Here is a 16,448-nt window from a genome sequence, read left to right as displayed (position 1 = left end):
GAGGGGCTTCTCCACAGGGCCCCCAACGCGGCCGCGCGCTTATCAGTAGCCGCGATGTTCTTGGCGGTTATCAGTAGCCGGGTCTAATGCGGTGTACTTGGCGTTATCAGTAGATGACGTCAGACGGAGGGTTCGTTACCGTTCGCGGTGTACTAGGAGTTATCAGTAGATGTCAGGAGGATTCGCAACCTGCGGTGTTCTTGGGTCTAATAACGGTGTATGATTACCTAATCTGGCGTTTGCGGTGTACTTGGCGTTATTGGGGTCTAATAGCGTCGTAATCGTATACCGGAATGATATATAAGATTAAAGTGCTTAAACTAAAGGAGACGAAATAGCGGCATGTGTTAAAGGAGGAGGGACATCCTTCTTCATCGGAATCTCAAACGTTCAAGACATATTAACAGCGTTACGTTATTTGTATTAAATATTGCAAATGTATCAAGAAAACCAAAAGCTGTGAATAATAATTTATTACATAGCCACAACAGAGACAGAACAATACCTCTTTTTAAACCCAGGTGTTGTCACGTGGTCGCTTCTTTTAAAACCCAGGTGTTGTCACGTGGTCGCTTCTTCTTACTGCAGGTAGATGTAGTCCGGGAGGAACCTAGAGCAGAGGCACGGAATGAGAAAAAATCTCAGTATGTGTACAAAAGGTAAAAATACTATCGAAATAGTTAGGAGAACGATTAAAAAGCTATAAAAAATATGTAATTTTCTATATTTAATTTTAATACATTTTTCTATACTTTTCACAATTTTCTATATTTAATTTTAATAAATTTTTCTATATTTTTCATAAAATAATTGCACCATTTTTAGTTTGGTGTAATATTATTTTTTATAGAGTAATTTGTCAATATTTAATTTTTCATAATTTTTCTGCCTTTCATAATTAATACGCAAAAATAATTAATACGCAAAAATAATTTCTTTATTTTCTTAGAAAGTTCTACAGGGAGCATGCTGAAGAATATAGTATTAAAACCATATAAAAATAGCGGAGGAAGCTCACAAGAAGCAGAGCTAGAAAGAAAAGAAAGATCGCAGTGGAAGAGTTCAAGGCAAGGGATAGCTAGACAATATAGAAGAGCAAAAACAAATCAGAGAACAACAGAGAGCGCGAAGAGAAGGTAACCTCCACTCCAAAGTAATCTCGCAGATAATGGGAGCAGTCTCTACTCCAAAGGGGTTGGTTACCGCAATTTCATAGAGGCTGGCGATCCTAGAGTAAAGAAGGCTAGGAAATAAGGGAGAAATTGGCCCATTTTGAAGCCCATGAAGTTTCTATGAGGAAATAGACAGAAGGATATTTGGGCGCATTAAGCAAGTATGAAATTGGTTCGAGTTTGGGGCATTTAAAACGTTTCGGAAAATATCGCGAATGACCTGCCGGGTAGGGCAGATGTACTTCCGATAACTAAGGAAAATACATTTCGTTTACTAAAAATTTTAGATGAAAATTTAATTAAAACTATTTTCTTCGGAACACGTACCAGAGCCCCGACATTAAGTCAAACTGTTTAAAAAAGGCTTTGAGAAAAATTTATACAAGTTATTAATAAACGCTTTATTGGGGAAACCAGGGAAAAATATATGAAACCATGGAAACAAATATATATGAAATTATGGAAGTCGAGAGCGGTGCTGGAAAGTGAAACGAAGACGACGGCTCCTCACTGACCCGAAGGCGGTGAATGCGTTCGTCATGGAGGAGAGGTACATAAAGCCGTAGAAAAATGGAAGAAGGTGTACGCGGAAGTCGTACACACGGTATTCAAAATTTTGTTAAATTAATAAATCGGCAAATACAGCTACTTATTAAAGCCAGTAAAACGAAAGAATATATATGAAATTATGGAAATCGAAAGCGGTGCTGGAAAGTGAAACGATGACTGCTCCTCGCTGATAGAAAGTGAAATGCGTTCGTCATGGAGGAGAGATACATAAAGCCGTTGAAAAAGGGTATCGCCTGCTGGAGATCTACGAGATATAGTCTTATCAAATAGATCAATATAATAAGGCCACAAAGATCGGAGGATTGTTCACGGGGATGATGAACAAGTTCATTTCCGTGAAACAGCAGGCGTCCGGCTGGCCCGCGCACTGCTCTAGCCAGTCAGACAAGGAGCGTTACATATATAAAATTGAGGGTGGTGCTGGAAAGTGAAGCGATGACTGCTCCTTACTGATACAAGAAGGTGCCGGCTATAGTAAACATACAGAAAAATTGCAATAATATCTTGGACACCCGCGGGGCGCGAGGCATTATATGGCGAGTCCATAGTATCAAATTTTTTGATGAAGACCTAGTTGCTATAGAACGCAACAGGTTAGATGTCTTCTCCATTATTATTGAGAGCGGCGCTGGAAAGTGTAGCGTTTCAAAAAGAAAACGACTACCCAGCTGTTGAAATGAATAAAGGTCTTGTACGTTGATCCCAGTGAAGACCCATGATTAGCCTACCGAGGATTGAAAAGGCATTAAATTTAAAGATTTAAAAATAAAGAAAACCTAGATGTTCAGATGCAAGTAATAGACGCGTTCGATCTTCCTTGTTTATTATAACTCGGGGCGGTTGAAATTAAGAGGAGCTTTGGAAAGGTACGAATACAAGAAGATTATTTTAATATCCTAAAGTACACATACCTGACGCATTCCACGCTGTACACGTCTGGCCATGTTCGCTGTAGACAGGAACTACCTGAAAATATAATAATAATAATTAGAAGTTTCAATCAGACGGAAAAGGACGAACGTCGTGTGTGTGGTGTTGGCGCATATGTCTCTTATAGGTATGAACCTTATAGAACCGTCTTTTACACGCCACACAATATCGATGCCTGCGTAAATGTTTCCTAAAGTCTTTTACGGCAAAAACATGATTACAATAGGGACACACTTTAACAGTTTCTACACGAGCCACACGCAGTAGATCCATTTGGAATTTTGAGATAATATACGGGGAACATCTCTCTCAGTAATCAAAAACAGGATACACGAGCCGTTCTACCACCTACGCAAATTACTTGCAAAACAGATAATACTTCCGCAATTCCTTATTTTTCATTATTCAAAAATGTACTACTGCGCGGTGTGTGACAGCTGTTTCTGTTTCTGCAAAGAAACCGTCGAGTAAGTATATGAATTTTTAAAAAATCAGTCTAATCGAAGCTTTCAGGCACTATAAAAAATACGGGGAAATTCCTGGTAATCTGTAAGTTTTTAAATAAATAGTATTACGCAATACAAAACATTCTTTTTTTAGCTATGACGGAACGATTATATTAGATCTGCAGTAAGTATAAAAAGATTAAAACTGTAGAGAATTTAATATTATATTTTTTTCAGATGCTACGAGGAAATGACCCCAGAGATGTAAGTATGTAAAAAATTTATAAAAACATCTAAAATAATACTGGCAACAAGTCCTAGCGTAGTGGAGCCAAAGGAGGATAAGGAGGAGGAGGAAGAGAGGGATAAGGAGGAGGAGGAGCAAGAGGAGGATAAGGAGGAGCAAGAGGAGGATAAGGAGGAGGATAAGGAGGAGGAAGAGGAGGATAAGGAGGAGGGTAAGGAGGAGGGTAAGGAGGATAAGGAAGAGGTTAAGGAAGAGGATAAGGAAGATCTGTTGGAGCTGATAGGCCCTGCAGATCTCTACGAGCTGGACTAAGCGGTTGGATGGTGGTTGTAGGCCTACAGGGGACGCCTCCACTATAAAAAAAGGCAACGCGCCGCGAGCTTACCTCCGGGGTGGTGTGGAAATAGCTCATTCCTCACGGGGAAAACCCGCTAGGTAATAGTCCCCTGACGCATTTAAACTACGCGATATCACTACGTCCCACTCATCTCTTATATCATCATCCTCTACCGGCAGACAATCCTCTTCTTCAGACAAATAAAAATGTACCACTAAATCCAAATCACCAACTTCATCATAGAGCATAATCTGCATCAGGTCCCCCACACTGCACCCCTCAACAGGCACTTCTACCAAAACGAAGAATATCTCACACACTGTAAACGTAATGAAGACTATAGCCCCGCTCTGAAAAACCTCGACGTTTGAATATATGATATTAGGCGTGTCGGAGTCAGCAAAAATTTTGATACAACGCTCGCAGGCAGACATCTCGATTGTGTATGAGAGCGAGCATCCGGGAGATAAATCATCCGCGACTACTACACGCATCAAAAAAAGGATAACACCTACGCTAGGTCTAAGTCACATTGCCGTTATCGTCACGTAAAATAAGGATAACCGTTCCGTAATTAAGGATAACCGTCGTGTAATTAAGGGTAACCGTCACGTAATTAAGGATAATAAAAGGATAATAAAAGGATATAATCTACGCATGCATGGTCATTTCTCGTCTGCTATTCAAAGAGTAAACATGTATACGTGTAACATCTGCTCCAAGTGTTTTGCATATAAAAGCGGGCTTAGCCGCCACGCAAACAAGCATAAATCCGCCGCCTCTTTTCCCTGTGACATATGTGGAAAGAAATTTACAAGATAAGATAACTTAATCTCGCACAGGAAAAACAAACACAATAACAGCGAACTAACCGCAGACGACGACACAAACAGTAATGACGAGAACAGTACCTGTAATAGAAAATATTTATACAGACCTCTCCAAACATCAAATGATGATGATGAACAATCAGATTGCGACGAAGACGATCCCGACGAACTTGTAAATGAATTACGCTATTATATCGAAGAGTGTGGTTTGACTAAAGAACATCGTGTCTGTAGTGACATTATCAACAAGCTACATAATATGGGAATAATTCAGTAGTTTACCTCTTCAGAGAGTCATCCACCTGGTGTAGCGGCGTCTAGAGCTGCGCACGCGCCTACGCAATCGACGTCTTCAGACATCGGCTGGAATGGTCCTCAGCGGCATCGGGCTAAGAAAAAAATAAATATAGTCATCACAGTGTCTATAATCATTCTTCATCTAACATTCAAAGTGTTCAGACGTGCTCAAAATGTCAAGTCTAAGAGATGTTTGTTTCGAGCAAATCCAAGACCAATACTGGTACGGTTTATATGGAGATTTTAAGATTATTGTCGACAAGGACACCGGTTACTTTAACGCTACAAAGCTATGCCAGGATGGCAGCCGAAGATTTGATAACTGGCTACGTAATAAAAGATCAAAAGAACTTTTGCGATATTATGCATCGGAAAGTGATTCCTCGGATTCTCCAGCGACGTTCCCAGGCCCCTCCTACACGGTAAAAGGCAATAAGAGCCCCGTGTACAATACGATTATTTCTGGCACCTACTTGCCCAAAGGGTTGTTCCTGGATATCGCTTGCTGGGTATCTCCGGAATTCTACATGAAATGCAGTAAAATAATCGAAAAATATTTGGTTAACGAATTCAAGACCAACTACCAACACGATAATGAAGCTCTAATGTCCAAGTTGCGCGAATTAAAAACCCGGAATGAAAAGTTGGAAAATTACGTAGAAGATATAAGTCCAAAGGTCGTTAACCCGAACAAACGACACATGTTTGCTATAATACAGAAAAATCAAGCGGCCGAGTACTATATCATTAGAACACAGAAAAGACGTTTCCCGCAATCCTTGAAGAGGTTGCAGAAGAAGCACCCGAAAGCGCGCGTCGTGGCTGATTTGGAGTATAATCCCAACAGTATCAGCCTTTTTAATCGTATCAAGGACGAAATACCGTATATTACATGCAAATACAACGATTTTAAACTTGTAAACGCGCCTATTGAAATTTTTGTAAATGACGTTAATAAAATGCTAGAAATAGATTAAACAGCGCTTACCCCCTCCACACACACCTACATAATAATAAGAATACCTTGAGCAAGCGCCTCATTCTTGTCTTGTTCTTGGTAGTGACAAGTTGTGAAAATGAAAACCACGTTCTACTTTAAAGCAAAAGCCTTGAGAGAGATAAGGAAGCTAAATATTCGCGACGATGTATTAATTAATCAATGGTACTTGGATAAACAGCCTTCGTGTTATATACGTTATGAAGACGAAAAACCTGTATCGTTTGCCTTGCTGTCTAAAATGAACTTTGACCCCTTCAACAAGCATTCAAATCCAAAGACGTTCAACTACATTTATACGCTGGAGGCGCATCGTAGAAAAGGACATGCCACAACAAATGTACACCATGTGAAAGAACGTGAACAGTTTACGGCGTTTTGCAGTAATGAAGCCTCAGAGAATTTATTTAAAAAATGTGAATGTAAAAATTACGGGGAAATGTATTGTAATGTTATGTACAGATATCCTTAATAAAAACTTGTAACATATGATTGAGTATTATTTTTAACCCTTGCAATAATTAACTTGAAAGACGTGGTTAATTGAGAAATGTTTTTCAACTCTCTACTATTAGTATCTCAAACACACACACACAATTACCAGGAAAATTAAAAGCAGCGATAAAATTAATTTTTTATTTAAATTAGAATACAAGTTAGTAAATATATATATACAGAATGTTACACACACATAGAAAAACAGGTTAAAGCTTAGGTCTCTTCCATCCGTAGGGCACCGAGTTGTGGTCGTCCAGGAACCGTCTCTTGCAGGAGAGAGGTTTATACAGCTTGGTTTGCTGTACGGTTATCACCTCGTGCTCCTTGGTCCTCAAGATGTTTGTTGAGGCTACGCATACCTGGCTGGTGGAAGTATCCAACACCATATCTTTTATGGTGTCGAAATTTACCAGTCGTGAGGCTGAGTAGTTAAGGGATATACCCTTAACTTTACACACGACCTTCTCCTCATTATCTCTGGTGGAGAAGACCTTGTATGCGTAGTTTTTCGGACCGCCACTGACAAACTCGGATATGTAACTTCCGGGTCCGTATCCTTCCAGTTCGTCCGTCATATCGCCGAGGAATTCACCCGTTGGTACGTCGTACTCTCCGTCTTTAGCCACGTAAATTACAGAGTCCGTATCGTAATACAGGACCCTGTCGCCCAGCTGTTCCAGGTAACTGTACAGCTTTAAGCGTGCCTGGGTAGTGACGTAAGCGGCTATGACGACATTTACGGTAGCGAGCGGGTCGTAGGCCTCCTCCCTGTGCTCCCAGTTAACGACGAGCGTGTCTTCGTTGATCGGGAGCGCCGAGTTAACGTAGATGCTGGGGTTTGTGAGCATGCTGAAGAATTCAGCGGGGTTTCTCACAATAGATGTTTTGGGCTGGTTCTCCCTCTGCCCCAGTTTTCCCCAAAAGCTGTTCAAGATGAGTTTTACGAGAGACCGTAGCCCAGGGTTCTCCAAGATCTCCGCAGACTCGAGCTTAACATCTTCCCTCTCGAGGAATTGCTCGATGTAACGCTCCTTCTCCTCGTCTGTGGTACAATGGGTGGGCCAGCCGGACGCCTGCTGTTTTACCTTGACGAACTTGTTCATCATACTGGTGAATAAACCAGATACATTTTTGGTCTTGTCGTACTGCTGAACGTCGTAGGCCCATATCTCGTGGATCGTCAGCAGACGATACCCTTTTTCAAGGGCTTTATGTACCTCATCCACCACCCATACACCTGTAAGGGCTCTCTCTTCGTCGCTATGTCGGCACTCTTCGCTCGTGTTCATGTGTTCTCCGCAGGTGCGACAGAGAACAAACATGAGCTTGTCATTCATCTTGGCGGGGAGCACCGGGTGGTAGAGGTTCTGGGGAGGGAGGATCTTGCATTTAACATCCCCGTTAACATTGCGAAGATCTGTAGGACATTCCTCGCCCACATAAACTTTAGGGTGGCCTACGGGGAACTTGCCGTATTTGCAGACCCAGGGGTACAGGGAGCATACGTCAACGTATTTGATTTTTTCGCCTGGGCCGCACTTGTAGTATTCGACCGTGTTCCCTGTGCGGCCTCCGAAGAAAGCATCTCTGGGGTTTAGCGGTGTTAGCGTAACTAAGGGGTGATTGGTAGTGTAGTCTTCGATTTGCCCGTCTTGCGCCATTAATCTTCTAAACTCGCATTCCCACATTTCAACGACCTCGTAACCGAGGTCTCGAAGTCTTTGTATCTTTGCACGAGTGGTTTCGTGTCGAGTGTTTAATGTCTGGGAGGGGTCTTCGGGCATAGGAGCGTCTCTATTACATTTGAAGCAGGTGGGGCAGCCGTGGAAGTAGCAGCCGTTAAACTCAAACACCTGCTTGGTTTCCTCGCAGTACCCATCGACTTTTACACCGGCGACTCGAGATTCTTGCTGTTTAGCAGCGTGTTGAATGTTTATTTGTCGCTGGTGTTCCTCCCACACTAACCACTGTATGGCTATCTTGCTTTGGTTGTCGCGCCATCTGTAGCCGCCTTTGGGGATGATGCCGATGGTGTTTGGCTTGAGGAAGTTGCGCCTGTACACCTTATTGCACGCAGAGGCTATAGTGCAGGCTTCCGTGTACGGGCAGACATTCCCCGTTTCCATCAGCTGCTGTCGGAACTTGAGACATGCAGCCGTCAGGATCTCCACGTCCGATATACAATATTCGACGAGGTCGCGCTGCATATCGAACTCGTCATCCCTGTGTTCCTCGTGCCACTCGAGGAACTTGGCACGATCTTCCGCCTTCATATTATCAGGGTCATAGTATTCGGCGGCTGGTAGGGGCCCACGTAATCTGCGTTGGCTGAGGTATTAAACAGGTGAGGGAAGTAACCTTTCTTGAAATTATTGCCCAAGCCGAAAGCCTTGGGCAACTTGGACAGTGCCATGGGGAAATAATTTAGGCTGTCCAGGAACATAACATTCCCCACCACCATGGAAATTATTTTGGTACCCCGCATGATGAGTTCGGGGGTGAGGTCCGTCTGTGTCAGGATGTAATTCAGGCAGAACTGGTGGTCGAAAGCCTGGCCGTTGTGTGTCATGACCACCACCTGTTTAAATTTCTGTCTAGCAGCGAACACATACTTTAGAAAATTGTCTATAATTGCTTCCTTGTACACGACTAGTCGGTATCCACACTTTTGACAGAAATATAAGTTTTTCTCGTCAATACACGCGTCGCACCTGCTGGCCGCTACGCAGAGATTAGGCTCGTGCAGGAGGGACCCGTCCGGCCTCGTCTTCTCTTGCTGCGTCTCCAAATCGTAGAAGACGAACAGAAGATCGGTGGTCTTCGGCTTCCCTGTGTTGGGTTGCATGTAGCACAAGTGGTCTGCGGGGACGTGGACGTTGCATATCTTGCAATATATCTGCCCGCAGATATGGGTTCTGCCCTTTTTTACCACCTTGAGACAGTCGGGGCAACGGCGAATTTGAGCACAGATATTTGTCAAGTGGTTATCGTAGCATTGCTGCCCCCTGAAGCTACGCTGACAGTCGGAACAGGTAACGGCAATGTCTTCGGGGCATGCTGGCGACTGCTGGCACGCAGGGCAGATACCTCCACACCTGTGTTTGTTTTTGTGGTCGTACGGTATGTTGCACCTCTCGCAGTAATAATCACAACAGAAGGCCGCCGTCAGCGACGTGATGACATTATAGTGTCCCTCGTGATACATTAAATTTAACGACGGGCCCTCTGTGAAGCCCTTAAATATCACGTCGCGGCCTTTGCTGCCATACTGGTACACGACGATGCGGTAGTCGGAGAGATACCGCTGGAACTCTTGTAGTTCGTGAATACCTGCGCCCTCTTCAGGTATGACAATCCCTGCCACCCGCATCAGATCTTGAGCTCGCAGAATCTGCAGCTTTCCGATATCTCTGCGCACCTTTCTTTACTCGGCGTCCTTGTCCGCATGAGCCGTGGCGACGACGAGGGTGCGGGGCAGGCATAAATTGTCTTTATTGTTTATGACGATGATACCGCGACGCTTGACACACTCCTCGTTGAAGGTATTGTACTTTTCGCCACGTCCTTTCCCGACAGGCATCTTAACCGATGTCACGCCTAAACAGAACGTCTCAGTGTTGAGCCCTGCGGAGTTGGACTGATATACGGCGGAGATGACATCCCATACGTCGTCGTAGGTAACTTCTTTAGCGGGTTTAAAGCGGACCCAGCCATCACCTCTGGCAAAGTCCTTGGAACAAAACGAGAAAGACACCTGGTCTTCGGGGTTAAGGTGTTCGGTTCCCTGTTGAATTATTTGGTTGACGGCTTCCTTGACCCATCCAACAGGCTCTTCACCAACGGGTACCGGCTTAATTTTAAATTCCAAGGCTCGTCCCATCAGGTTGAAGCGGCGGACCATGCGGGTTGTGTCTTTAATGATCGAAAATTTAGACATCTTGCAGTGGTAATAGAATTTTTCTGAAAGATACCAAAAGCTGATAAACGCTCCTTGTCGAAGGTAAACTTGAAAAACTTACAAGTTGATTGAATAGCGTAGAGCGCGCGAGAAGAAAACTATATGTGATCTTAACACTTCAAAGATTGAAGATAAACTGGCTAGAAGGCCGTATGGGGTGCGTAGTTATTACCTTTCAGGTAACTAGTATCGGCGAGATATAATTTTGAGACCTGAAAAGAGGTCACGTGATTAAGATGTGTTCGATTAAAAAAATAGGGCGTATATTCTCACAAAAAGTATAAGACAAAAATGAAAAATTTTGAAAATGAGTAAAACGAAAAGATAGTGGGTGCTTTCTACCTACTAGGGGCAAGCATATCATCGATCGCGAACAAATGAAAAAAATCGATGAAACCCACTATCTTACTGCAAGACGTTTAATTTGATATGCGACACGCCATATTTTAAAAAACTCACCTTTATTGAAGACGTTTCAACACCTTTTTTTAAAAAAAAATCAAATATGATAACAGCGCGTGTAGATAAGACTCAAGACAGCGTACTGAATGGAAATACCAGATATACCGCCGCATCCGGCTTTTATACTCCGCTCGAAACCTAATCTCGAACCTGTCCCTAACGGTCGATATCTAAAAGGCCTCTTAAAGTTTACGATTTGTGCGTCTTTGCCATTAGAATCAGTGTTAATTTACGATATTTGGCAAAGTGTAGCGTTTTCCCCATTAAAACACGTGTAAGTTGTGGCACACTTGATAATTACGCCCACGCGCGCGAGCTCGTCAAACAACGGCTAACCGATAACAAAAAGGCCCCCTGATATCCACGATTTGTGCGTTCCGGCCATAAGAATCAATGCTAATTTTAAGATTCCGCCTAGTCTGATACGTTTTGTGTGGAAATCGAAGCACATACGAGCTGATAGCACACGTAAGATGTAGAAAGCACGTGATATGCGTGGTGGTAACGGTGCGCATCTTAAGCTTTTATAATCGTTCTTTCTTCGCTGGTCTGTTGAGGTGTACGGAGGTGTGGTGCTCGCGAGGGTTTGGTGGTGAGCTGGTGGTCGACTTTCTTCCTCACGTTAGCGTGACAGGTACCGCTTTCATGCGGGAGAGTACAGCTCTTGGCGTCTGTAATACCAGTCCTAATAAGATAAGGGTCGTCGCCTTCAAGGGGCATGTATAGATAACGCTTTCGTTTGTGCGCATGCGTGCGAACATATTTTGTGGAATTGAGTTGCCGGGGCTTCCAACTTGCTGTTGTTGTTGAGGCCCCATATGGCTATCAAAGAACCGCCCCCACCCTATAACCCCGCGCTCTGTGACGTTTCCTTGGTTCAGTTGGTAAGTTTTTACGAAAATTACCTCAAACCGTAATTTTTTATTATGAAAATCTGTACTTTACTAATTAATGAAATATTAAATATATAGAAAAATTTAGTATTACGTCAAAAATAATATAGAAATTTTTATGAAAAAAATATAGAAAATTTTATGAAAGACAGAAAAAACTATTTTACGTAGAAATTAGATCAAAGCTGTACTTTACTAAAAACGGAAAAATTATGAAAAATAAATAGATAAATTACTAAAAATAATTACGAAAAATTTAGCGTTACTACTACTTTACTATATATAGAAAAATTACGAAAAATTAATTCAAACCGTACTTACTAAAGACAGAAAAATGATGAAAAAATTAAATATGTAAAAATTAATGAAAAAATACGTCCTACTGTACTTACTAAAAACGGAGAAATTATGAAAATTATATATGGAAAATAAAGAAATTATTTGAAATTATTTTGTGTATTAATTACGTCTAACTAAAAATTATGAAAAATTGCGTCTTACTATACTTTACTAAAAATTTATGAAAAATTAAATATTGAAAAATTTTGCGTTAAACTTTACTTTACTAAATATAGAAAAATTTAATTTTACGTCAAACTAGATAGAAAAAATTTATCAAAAATTACATATGGAAAAATTTATTGAAATTAAATATAGAAAATTACATATGGAAAAATTTATTGAAATTAAATATAGAAAATTATTTTATGAAAAATTACGTATAAATTGCGTCTTACTGTACTTACTAAAACGGAGAAATTATGAAAAAATTAGATATGTAAAAATTTTGCGTTAAACTTTACTTTACTAAATATAGAGAAATTATTTTATGAAAAATATAGAAAAATTTATTAAAATTAAATATAGAAAATTGTGAAAAATATAGAAAAATTTATTAAAATTAAATATAGAAAATTAATGAAAAAATTACGTCTTACTGCACCTACTTTACTAAAGACAGAAAAATTATGAAAAATTAAATATTACGTCTTACTGTACTTTACTAAAAATTTATGAAAAAATTGCATCAAACTACAAAAATAGAAAATTTTTTATGAAAAATTAAAATATGGAATATAACAAATTATGAAGACCGCAATTTACTAAATATAGAAATTATTAAAAATTTTGAATATTTTTTTTAATGGTAAAGAGCCATTGAAAAGCCGCTTATCATCACAACGGATCTGTTTAGTTTGAAACACAGCCGTCGAGATGTTTGAATGGCGCTGGGAGTACAGCGCGTATTTCCTATCACAAGACAGCCGTTTTTTCGTTTCGATAGCCCGAAGGCCTTTCGCGTTCACGAACGGATTTAAGTATTTTCGCGTTTGGCTGAACCCTTTTTTCGTTGGTAAGGAAAAATCCAATGATTACCCTTAGGTAATCGTTTAAGATAGATCCCTACACGACGCGATACAGATCTAAGCCAGTATAGAAGACTGTGTATTAAATCTGTATTTACGACGCGATCTGAAAAAATGCAGAAACTGGAAGCAACGACATGCAAGTAATAACTTACCCGTCGGATCTCCGCGTCTCTGTTGTTCTCTGATTTGCTTTTGGCCATTAAAATGATCTTCTTGTATTCGCGCCTTTCCATGCCGCTCTCAATTTTACGTATATTTCCATGTAGGACCATTCCTCTGCCTATAAAAATTAATACTTTAGATTCGATCGCCATCTTGTTAATGACTGTTATTAGTTTCGATAATTACTGTTTAATTGTTTTTTGGCTGATTTATTAAATAAAATCACGTTTTTGAATTTATGATTAGCGACTTTTTCCCTGCTGAAATAATAATAGGATTTTGATTGATTTTTTACGATTTATTTTCAGTTATAGGTTTTTGGTTTTTACCTCGTTTTTAACTAAATTTACTGGATATTTGAAATTAAACTGCTTTTATCTGATTTTATGGTTTTATTTTCGGACGCCAGTTTTTAGTCTGTTTTTTAAAATTTATAATTTTTTAAATTAAATTATCTAGTAAGTTCTAAGTTTCTGGATATTATTTAACTGTAGATTTTGAAATAATATGAATTTTTATGAACGGCTCCAGGTTTTAATGCTTCTAATGATTTTTAATCGATTTCGTAAAGATTAATGATTATAGGATTTTTTAAATAAATTTTCTTGTCTTTTTTAATCTGATTTTATGATTTATTTTCAGTTAGAAATTTTTGATATTTTCTTGTAGTTTCCGGTATTATTTAACTGTGGATTTTGAAATAATTTGATATTTTTTCGTTAAGATTTTTTTAAATAAATTTTCTTCTTTTTTAATCTGATTTTATGATTTATTTGATGATTTTATGATTTATTTTCGGTTAGAAGTTTTTGATATTTTCTTGTAGTTTCTGGTATTATTTAACTGTAGATTTTGAAATAATTTGATATTTTTATGAATAGTTCCAAGTTTTTAATGTAGTTTAATACTTTTAATGATTTTAATGGAATTTTTTCGTTATGATTTTTAAGATTAATGCTTTTAATGATTATAGGAAAATTATTATTTTTTAAATATTTATTTTCTGTTAGAAATTTTCTAGTAAGTTCTAAGTTTCTAGATATTATTTAACTGTAGATTTTGAAATTAAAATAATATGATCTTTTTATGAACAGTTCCAAGTTTTAATGTAGTTTAGATTAATGTTTTTAATGGACATTTTCGAAAAGAGTTTAAGATTTTTCGTTAAATTTACTTGCACTTTCAGGCATTATTCGCAAGGATTTTGAAACGATATGCTTTTTGATCTGATATTATAGGAATATTATTAAAGATTTATTTTCTGTTAGAAAGCTTTCGAACTGGTTTTTATATAGAAAATGTATGTTAACTTACCTTTCTTTATTGCAAAGGTATCCACATATATTAATCAGAAAACCCATCACTCACTCACTTACACTCGCTAGAACAACACATGCAGACTCTAAGATTAGTGTTTTTAAAATGAATATTTTTTGCTTCAAACAGTCTACAGGATGATGATAAAACCATCCAACAGTTTTTAAAACGATCGCCTGCTGTCCGCGATATTTCTTATCACATCCGGACAGCGCTCATTACTTGTTATCATATCTGCCAGACCCAAATTGCAATAAACTAATATGTGGGGCTTTTTTTAAATACAAATAACGTAACACTATTAATATGTCTTGAACGTTTGAGATTCCGTTGAAGAAGGATGTCCCTCCTCCTTTAACACATGCCGCTATTTCGTCTCCTTTAGTTTCAGCACTTTAATCTTATATATCATTCCGGTATACGATTACGACGCTATTAGACCCATACCGCCCACACCATTCATACGAACCCTCCATACGCCAAGTACACTGCAGGTTACGATAATGACGTCATCTACTGATAACGCCAAGAACACCGCAAACGTCCGTAACGCCAAGTACACCGCAAACGCCAGATTAGGTAATCATACAGACCCCAATAACGCCAAGTACACCGCAGGTTACGAATCCTCCCGACATCCGCTGATAACGCCAAGTACACCGCGAACGGTAATGATGTCATCTACTGATAACGCCTAGTACACCGCGAACGGTAACGAACCCTCCTGACATCTACTGATAACGCCTAGTACACCGCGAACGACCCGTAACGCCAAGTACACCGCAGGTTACGATAATGACGTCACCTACCGATAACGCCAAGCACGCCGCAAACGTATACGACGTTATTAGACCCATCTACTGATAAGCGCTTGTCGCGCTCCAACACCGAAGCGTGGGGCCCTTTGAGGCGAAGCACCTCTACGCGGGGAATACTACGCGAGGGTGACGCGCGGGCAGAGCTTATACGGGGTGGGGCAAAGCGCGGGGTCCCAGGTGGTGCGAAGCCCTAGAGGCTACCTGGGACGGGGGCCTCGGGTGGGGCAAAGCGCGGGGTCCCAGGCGGGGCGAAGCCCTAGAGGCTACCTGGGACGGGGGCCCCGGGTGGGGCAAAACCCTAGGGGGCAAAGTCGGCCCTGCTGCACACCTGTAATTAACACCTGTCGGCGGCATCCTTTGATCTTTGCCGACAAGGACCAAATTTTTGGGAATTAGGTAAAAACACAAGTTTCAATTTTCCCACGGTCCTAGAAATTTTCCCACGCTCAAGTGCCCCCATACCTACTACAGATAAATCGGATATAATAATCAACTTTAATTTCTTTACCTGTAATAGATTATAAGCGATTTTGGTGATATTGTGATCAGTCTGATCAGACTTTATAACTCAACCAGAAAAAGTGTCATTTTAGTGATTTGGAATATTTTTTGAGGTTAGGTACGACTAATGACTATACTCCGCGGTCGAAATTATAGAGAGTGACTCATCGCTAGCTTTTGGAGTAGTAAGGGGGATGAAGCGTGCCGGGAACGAAAATCTATTGGCGTGTCTGCGTAAAAGGCAACAAGATATAGAAAATATTGAAAAAAGATAATAAAAACTAACATCTAATATTTTTTTACGGTTTGCTATAACCGGCACTGATTCATTTCAATTATTACAGCATTTTAAAACGTCCCAGTTGTGTTTTTTTAAATTTATAAATTTATTATAACCATGGAATTAGACCCCTCGTCTACGCTTATGCTATGAAGTTTCTCAGGACGGATAAATCAAGTCCGTTTACACCCACTAAAAAAGCATTTCCCTATTCCCTACCAAGTGCAAAAGACAGAGGTAGAATATAGATCGACGTTCAGTGTAATTCAGTCTATAGACGATTATAGATTCTATCGATGTGCGTAGCGAGCGGCACAAAGATAAATAATATTGAACCGTATAAAAATCATTTTATATTTTATA

General features: G+C 40.0%; 1 protein-coding gene and 1 long non-coding RNA gene across 2 annotated transcripts; both read right to left on the bottom strand.

The window, feature by feature from the left end:
• Nucleotides 1-443: 443 nt before the first annotated feature.
• LOC111692492 lies at nucleotides 444-4,886 on the bottom strand. Its single transcript, XR_002763246.1, has 3 exons — nucleotides 4,815-4,886; nucleotides 2,654-2,708; nucleotides 444-610 (listed from the first exon to the last, which is right to left on the bottom strand). It is a non-coding gene; the product is annotated as an uncharacterized LOC111692492 (long non-coding RNA).
• A 1,644-nt stretch (nucleotides 4,887-6,530) lies between these two features.
• On the bottom strand, nucleotides 6,531-8,597 carry LOC108915498. The gene has a single exon (XM_018721548.1). The coding sequence runs from the start codon at nucleotides 8,595-8,597 to the stop codon at nucleotides 6,531-6,533; it is 2,067 nt and encodes a 688-aa protein (XP_018577064.1).
• Nucleotides 8,598-16,448: the final 7,851 nt, after the last annotated feature.

Source organism: Anoplophora glabripennis, unplaced genomic scaffold, assembly GCF_000390285.2.
Source record: "Anoplophora glabripennis isolate ALB-LARVAE unplaced genomic scaffold, Agla_2.0 scaffold1591, whole genome shotgun sequence".
Taxonomy (NCBI): Eukaryota; Metazoa; Arthropoda; class Insecta; order Coleoptera; family Cerambycidae; genus Anoplophora; species Anoplophora glabripennis.
This window is presented reverse-complemented; position numbering and strand designations above follow the sequence as displayed.